An 8,535-nucleotide genomic window follows, 5' to 3' on the forward strand; every position below is an offset into this window, starting at 1 on the left:
CGCTCCAGTTTTATCTTTTGTGCAAAATGGGAACGCGAGCGTTTCCTTCCTGACTCCATTGGCTTGCCAGGCGATTTAATGTCTATAAAAAACTTAGAACATGAAAACTGCTGTGACAAAATTACTGTGGGCTTTGCTTGAGAACTTAATTGCTCCGTTTATAAAAAGGGAAATTCAGAACCAGCTGACAGTGAAATTCTATTGAAATGTATATTTAATATGTAGGAAATAAGGTCCATATTGAATATGGTTATTCAGTACTGGGTTTTAAATTGTAGATGCTTTTTCATTACCCTTGGATATATTTTAAATTAATGATTTTCCTTTGAAGCCCTGAATAGTTTTTATTTTTGCCCTTGTTCAGCAATAGCCCTTGTAAGAAGACCTGATGTTTGTTTTTTGTAGACCATCATTGCATTTATTATGCACAAAATCACTTGTGATAGGGAGCAGGGCTTTAATATTTTGCTTGTTTCCTTTTTTGGCATTTGTTTGCTCCAAAACGAGGGAATACGTTCAAGGTCTTTCCATGCTCCCAATAAAACACGGTTGCCTAGCATTTTTAGCACTTGGCAGCACCATTTCTAATCTGTCTTTTGCTGGCAGCCAGGCAGCTCCTCAGTGTGAAATAACACGGGGCTGGGCAGAAGCTCCCAGCTCCGGCAGGCTGCGATCTGGGAGCATGTTTAAATCCAGCTCTTGAAATTATAAATACAGAGTGTGATGCCTGCAGCAATCTTTTCCCTTTTGCCTTTCAGTATTAGTTGGTAAGAGGAATGGACTGGCACATTTTCTAATTGTAGTAATGTTTACGGAGCGGCGTGTTCTGAGCCTCTTGCTGAATCCTTAGCTGCCACAATCGAGATCTTCTCTTTTGAAAGCAAATGCAGAAAGAAATGCTCGGCTGTTTGGTTGTTTTTTATTTTTGTCTTTTCCCAGAAATCTCCAAGGAATAGATTGCTAGCATGTGTTACACACTGCTGGTCACAGAGGAGCTTTTCTGGGGGTGCAGTTGGAGTTTCTCTGCATATCTTTAAGCTCGCGTACAGATGGAGCTGCAGTGTTGCATTACTCCTAAGTGCTGCTTATAATAGCCATGAGCAGCTTTGCTGAACGGTTCACAGTTCCCTAAGACAAAAAGCTGTGTAGCGAGTTTCCGGGTTTTTTTCCACTTTGAATAGGATGGAGGGAGCAGCAATTCCCAAGCCCGGGCTGGCTTGGACATCCCCAAGGGCGACTGAGCCCGTGTGGCCTATAAGCTCACGCACAGGCCTGGCAACGTTGCGGCACCAGGAGCCACCTGGGAGCTCCAAAATACATTTCCAAAGGGAATGGGAATTGTGGTGAACTTTCTATCAGTCTGTCTGATGTTGCAGGTTGTGAAGGTAGAAGCTTGCCCGAGTCTAGCAGAGGACTTTGGGAGTGCCATACAACACATAGCAGCAGGATGATTAAGCATCCTGCTGAACTCAGGACTGAAGCTTTGCAAAGGCTTGCTCATCTAAGTAGGTCACCCTGAACACGAGCAAACTGAAATGTATACAGACTGTAGCCAAAATTTTGAGAAGTGTGTCCTAATTTTCAGCTACACCACATCCAACAAATGTTCCTTGACCTTATTTACCATGGAAATAGTGGAAGACTTTCTGTTTACTTGAGTGGGCTTGTGGTCAAGTGTCTTTGGCCTCTTTTTCAGAAGGTTTTTACTCTGCGAGAGGATTCTGGTTACCAGACTTTGGAAACTAGGGACTGGAGACTTTAAATTAGGCATAAAAGTGGGGGTCATTTAATGAAAATTGGAATTTGCATCACTTATATTCTATGTGAAGTCTTTTTTCACCATAGAGCACAGAGCCAGGTAGTCTGTTTCACAGATTTGAGCTGTTAGCAAAGATTTTTTTTCACACTGAATGTGCTTCAGTAGTTGGGTGCTCTTTCCTCATTTTTTAATATGAGAAATACAGCTAGAAACTAGCATGTGATTTAAAAAAAAAAGTTGAAAACATTTTTTACGTTTTTTAAAAAATATATATTTTTAAATATTTTTTCTCAAAAATGTTGAGAAAAACACCTGCCTTAAAGCCAGAGGCTACATGAGGTAAATCACAGTGGTACAATGGTTGAATGTGGTCCAAAGGCATGCCCATTTTGGATTTCTGTTGATTTGGGTGTGATTTGGGTGTCTCTCTGGGTCAGCACTAGACCTGCATTTGGATGATCTGCAGGGGATGATGCTTCCTTTGGTCCTTAGGCCACAGGGAGCTCTGCAGCACCATGGCTGGAGCCCCGTCAGCTCCGCTCGCCCTGGAAGTGCTCAGCCAGCCCCGTTCCCAGCTCCCAAACCATGTGGCCCAGGAGCATAACCTGACATTTCTGAAAACCAAGTTAGATCATGAAAGATGGAATAAGAGCTCTGCACTAAGGAGGTTTCATGGTTAGAAAAAGATTTTTGCTACCGTTTTTCTGTGTCCTCCCAAAGAGCTGTTGTATAAATCTGCCTTCCAAGTGCTGTCCAGCGCTCAGGTCCGTGCTCTTGGATTTCACATCAGGAGATCATTCTGCTCAGAAGAAAGGTGATATTTAGCCTGATAAAATGCCCTGCTCTTGCTTGACAGAATTAAACAGTGGCTTTGGGGATTTTGCCCTTGATCTATTTGTCCTTGCTGGCAATGAAGCCCAACAAGATGTCAGTTAGAAAAACAACTACAAGGAGTATAGTAGGGACGCTTGGTGTCTTTCATTCCATTATTGATTGAGCACCAGGTGCTAATGCTCCTGAACTGCTTACTCTGTTAGCCTATATGTGAAAAGTTCACATTGACCAAAAATGTGTTTTGTATCACCTGTACACCTAAAAAACGGCAAAACATTAGCATTTTTAATGCAAATTCCATTGGGGTTTAAAGCTCTAACAAGCATGAGGAAAAAACAGTCAGCAAAGTGAGTGATTTAACAGGGATCAGGAGTAAGTTCAGGGTCAAAGTGATGGAAATAAATCCATCATCCATGTCCAACTTTGCTATCTTCTACTGTGCCATTCCCTTACACTGTCTCTCGTGGTCTCCCTCACACTGTCTCATGCTCTCTGTCAGTGATCCTACATCACGAGTGGCCACCCAGCTGTACTGGCCTGTAACCCACCCTGCTTTGGTAGGTGGGAGAGAAGAGATAGCCAAGTATCTCGTATACGGGTAAGGAAAGTGTCTGCTAGGAGCATGGAGCTGGCTTGCCACCCCGCTGGCTCTTAGTGTGACGTTTCTGAACCAAGGGGCGTGGACAGGGACACATAGGGAATTTTTCATTTTAATTTCCTTCTATTCGAGGTTTGGTTTCTGATGCCCTCCCTGCATCTGAGGCTACAAATAACTCTGCTGTGAAGCGGAATGAATTCCTGCTACAGAGATGGCAGCTTCACATTGGAAATTTTGCTATGGTTAAAGATGTCTCCACCAGTTTATTTTAAATGAAGAAAGATCCACTTGACCCTCATACCTTTTCTAGTAGCTGGAGAAAACCTTTGAAGCTTTAGCTTTAGAGAGGGGCAATGGGTTCCTTCTTTCCAGTTTTCTTCTCTTTTTTTTGACCAAGTCTAAATTAAATTCTGGCAAAACAGCTCACAGGAATGGCCTTCCCATCATACAAGATATTATAACGCTCCTTATCTTTTATCCATCATTTGTTCTTTTGTTTTCCATGTGTCTGCATCACAAGCTTCTTTATTGTTTCTTCCAGATTCTGCTCCTCAGGGACTTTTTGTATTACTATGACTGAAGATTGCTTACAGCCATGCCAGACTCTGCTCTGATTTTATTGGATTTCACAAGCCAGGGTTAGGCTGGGTCAGAAGTGGGTTGAAATAACGTAGACTACGAGATTGCCTTCTAGCCACTGGGAACACACACAGCAAAAGCCCAGCCTGGCTGCTGAGGCAGTCGGCTCAGCCCTGTGATGCTGAGGATCCTGTGATGTAGAGGATCCGAGAGCAAGGGGGTGTTCTGGCCTGTTCCTGATGCTCACATTTATATTTTGATGGTGGGTGAAGTAGTTCTAAGGTTCTCGTCACTTCCCTGATCTTCTGAAGCAAGATTAATGCTTGGAAAATGTTTCAGGGCCTTCAAATGAAAGAGCCCAGAAAGGAAGAAATTATTGCTAAAAGTAACCTATGCAGAAAACTATACTTGAGCTTTGCTTAGAATTGCTTCAGGTTTCTCACCAAAAGATTATGTAAAGACCTTTTTATAAAGTTTTTTTTTTTTTTTTTTTTTTGATTATGCAAAGGCAGTTCAGGCTGAGTACATGCTAGATGGAAAATGGTATGCAATTATGCTAGCGTCAAAAATAGCCAGTTACAAAGATTCCCTATGTAGCTCAGGGATTTTCTAATTATTATAAAAGTATTTGGACCTGTCTGCATTTTATTATGCTTAAGCCCGAGGAGTGAGCTGTTAAAAAGCCTGTAAAACAAAAAGATGGAAGAGCCAGAAAACGACATCAAACAGTAAGCGGTGGTGTGAATTAAAGGGCAAAATAATTTGGCCTTTGAATGTGACGACCTTTGTTTCATGCCACCCCGCAGCGAGGCTGAGGGGCTGCTGGGCAGTCCCTTTGCCCTTGCCTGTGCCGAACCAGCGCTAAGGAAGCTGAGGGCAGGGCTGTGCAAACAGCCCCAGATACCCTCCTGGTAGGGACAGAGCTGCACCGAGAGACTTAGAGCCATGAGAGGAGCTGACTACATCTAGCAGGGCAGCAGCTGCTGCGTCCAGCACGGCCACGGAGCCCATTTAAGGAGTGTAAATCGCGAAGCTGCAGGGGAATTAGTGAACAAGGTGCAAAAGGGCAGAGTTGACCAAGAGTCACAGGGTGAAACACTTCAGGCTGGATCAGGAGAAGCTTTGTGTTGGTTTAGGCTGCAGAATAATCTCCCGGGCTGAATATGTAAATGTGTAAAATTAATCCAGGGGAAGAGTGCTGAGACGTGTAGTACCTGCTGGAGCAATCTTGCTGCTGTGGGATGTGGAGCGATGCTCAGGTGCATTCTGCTCTTGAGTATTTTCATCATTTGAAACCTTTTGATTCGCTTTTCTTAATCCACTCTTGTATTTTGGTGCAATCTAACTTACGTTTTTTAACTGACTGAAAATTGTGCCTTTAAAATACAAATTTTATCCTTCTCTAAGGAGACAAAATGGGAAATTCATAGCAATAGAAATAGGAAGTTGGGTTTTGCAATGATTGGAAATCTTGTCCTGTTGGCTGTTGAGGTTACCCGTAATTGTTCTTAATTGGTAAATTATGTCTGTCTCTGATAATCCTAATTGTAAGTGCAAAGCTTGGCACTGCCAGCAGAGATATGGAAGGGCGCTGTGCACGAGGAGGGAAGGGGTCTTTCATCTCTGCCATCCCTTGTCAAGGGCTTTACATGCAAATTCATCGGCTCCTCCAGCGGGCAACATTTACATATTCTGAAGAGGGTGAAATCTGGTCCTTCATGGCACTGTACGTGGCAGGGGCCCTTCTCCAGCATGAAGATCCGCGGGATGAGACCGTAGTGGCTGGTGCCACTCCAGCCCTGATAGATATGTAGGGGAATGTTCTCCACAAGGGTATGAAAAGCTTTGCTGATTGATTCTCTTCCTGCCCCCCCTGTCTTGGAAAGATCCAGGCTGGCTAATCTTTAGGAAAACAGCATGACTAATGTTCGCTTGCTGAAGAGATACGTTGGATAAGATTTTTTGGGGGATTTTTTTTTCAGCTGTTACTTACTGGATCAATACAAGTGATTTTCCAATCCAGGGCTAATTTTTTACCAACATGCTGCATAGCATGTAAGATTGGAGTATTGGTTCTGCTTTCTTTTTCAGAATAAGTTAATTTAAAAATGATAGAGTTTCCAGCTCAGAATCATATTTTCTGTAATACTAAGGAGAAATATGCCTAGAAGAAATATTTTGGGAGAGGAGAGAATTTTACTTCCAAACCATTGTTTTTTATCCATGCCCATGGACACCTACATTTTGACTGATTTCATTCACCTAACTATATAAATATATATATGTATATATATATATATAACATCTTGGTAACAAATATAGTGGCAAATTTTAACAACAAAATGCGAAGTGATTTTACTAAAATTCTAGTTCAGTTTCCATTGAAGTTTGCGAGAACAGTACTCTTGACTTTGTCCAAGGCCCGTGTAAAGTGTTCCCTGCTATTTTGTGACCATTTGGAGAAAGTTTGTGCAATTGTGGAAGGACTGCAAGCCGTTAGCAGGTATATTTGTGCATATAAGAGAAGATCTAATGCCATTCATTTGCTCTGCACACGACTCTCTTTGGTTCTTTTATGACTTGTTAGGAAAATTGCATCTAAATTAGACAGACAGCACACACACAAATAAACTTAATATATGTTATGTTCGTTCCCCCTGCATTTACCCTTCTCCCTCCATGTGGGCTTGACTGCACACTTAAGATAAGAGTCTTTATTCTAAAAACAGTGCCAGTAGGAGACTTCTGGAGTTCTGCCTATATGGCTGAGTGAGAAACAGATTTAAATTGCTAAAATCATGCATGTATCATTTAATAAACAGGAGCCCCCACCTACCATCAGCAGGGTTTTTCGGAATGAGGACAAAATAACCGCTACATATTCTTCTGTTCAAATTCATTACAAATGAACTTTACATACTAGAAAAAAAAAAGATCTTATATGCAAAAACTGCAATTTTCAGATTGCCCCCACTCTTCCAAAGCCTGAGAAAAAGAACATGCCCAACTGAGCATCACCAGCCATAGGCAGAGTATCTCTGCTCCTACTGTTTTCTAATGAGTCTAGGGCTTTCAGGATATAGCCTATAAAATATGCAGTTCGTGGAAGTCCACATAAAAATCAAATGCCGTTAACTTTCAGGTGCTTTAGGTTCAGTCCCCAAATAGTATAAATCTGCTAGTTCCACTTCTCTTGCATCTATTGATTTTATTCCTATTTATAGTGGAAAAGAAAATTCTGCATACACTATGATTCCTCTTTCCTTCTTTACATGTGGAGTACATGGGGGAAATGATGAAAGGCGTATCTTTTGTTACTCTTAAAATCATCGTTTAATGGTGAAGATTTCTTAAAAAAATAAAAGAGGTTTCTCTTTATCATTAATAGGGTAAAGCTTACCATCTTTAGAGGATGAATTATGTCCTTCCACTAGGATTTTGGCTTTTGGATGACTATGTCTGTGATAAGAGCTACTGGCAATAGAAGCTTTCTGACACTTGACTGCTAGTATGTTAAAAGAATAATAGGAACAGATGTTTTCAATTCATAAAATGTATTGAAGAAATGGTACATCCCCTTGTTATTTCAATTCCTTTGAATTTTAGCGAACTCATTTGGGGCTAGGTTTTCAAAAGAGCTTAGCCCTCTGTAGCCCCATTGTTCTCAGTGCAAACTGGGGATGAACATGTTGGAAAAGCACAGCTTTTAATGCCTAAAGAGGAGCTGCTAACCACAGACACATCTAGAAATATGGCCTGTGTTTCTGATCCCTGAATACTGATCTTTGCAGCAGGTTCATATGTGCAATCTCGGAGTAATCCTCTGTGTTTATGTGTGATTGTAGGTACGATGGCTTCTTAATCTACTACTGCACTAGACATTTTAATTTGAATTATGCTAATAGTATAGGATTAACTGTGGATATGATTCTAGCATATATTTTCCTACAAGCAGAAAAACCAATTCTTTTGCCTTTATACTCTCTTTCTCCTCTCTCTTTCTAATAAATGATATTTTGTGCACAGGACTGTCCTGAGGTTTTGGTGAGGTTTCTTGCATAAACTAATGCAATTGCTTAGGGAAAGGAAACTGATGAGAATTAGAAAAGAGACCAGGATCTTTTTATCTTTTGATGCCACACTTTTACGGTGCTGAAGAGATTTGCAGAAAGCTGTGATTTGAGTGGGCTCTTGCCAGCATTACCCACTGAGCCGTCCTTGTTTTGCCTTCGTCCCTCTCTGATAGGACAGGCCACCACGTGCTTTGCTTTTGCACGCTTGGCTCAAACAAATGTAGGAGGAATCTTGTGCTCAGGGTTGAATTAAAACCGCCAGAGAGGGTAAAGGAGAAATAATATGTGCAACAGGATGGAGCCTTTGAGTAGGCCCTTGGCAGAGGGATTAGTGGGAGGCCTGTGGTGGAGGCCTGTGGTGGAGGCCTGTGCTGCCTGCGGTCTCCAGTGCTGAAACCTGCTCTGTGGTGCTCAGAGTCGGCTCTTCCTGAAGCGTAACCTCTCCAGAGATCTCCCACCTTCCAAACTGCTGGAAACACCAATTTACCTTTTTATGCCTGCACTTGTTTCACTGTGCACCCTCAGGTTCAAATGGCATGCAGCCCCTTTGCATAAGTGACTTGCTACTCAGTTCGTGTTCCTCCAAATCCCTCTTTTTTTCCTTTCCTTTCCTTTCCTTTCCTTTCCTTTCCTTTCCTTTCCTTTCCTTTCCTTTCCTTTCCTTTCCTTTCCTTTCCTTTCCTTTCCTTTCC

General features: G+C 41.9%; 1 protein-coding gene across 1 annotated transcript in view; it reads left to right on the plus strand.

The window, feature by feature from the left end:
- Positions 1-3,078: 3,078 nt before the first annotated feature.
- The window catches only part of PPP2R2C (protein phosphatase 2 regulatory subunit Bgamma), a 55,767-nt gene continuing 50,310 nt past the window's right edge, over positions 3,079-8,535 (plus strand). The window contains exon 1 of the mRNA XM_026034063.1: positions 3,079-3,150. Coding sequence (XP_025889848.1) covers positions 3,079-3,150 — 72 coding nt within the window. The remainder of the gene's footprint in view (positions 3,151-8,535) is intronic.

Source organism: Nothoprocta perdicaria, unplaced genomic scaffold (genome assembly GCF_003342845.1).
Source record: "Nothoprocta perdicaria isolate Ctin4 unplaced genomic scaffold, notPer1 scaffold_14, whole genome shotgun sequence".
NCBI classification, from domain to species: Eukaryota; Metazoa; Chordata; class Aves; order Tinamiformes; family Tinamidae; genus Nothoprocta; species Nothoprocta perdicaria.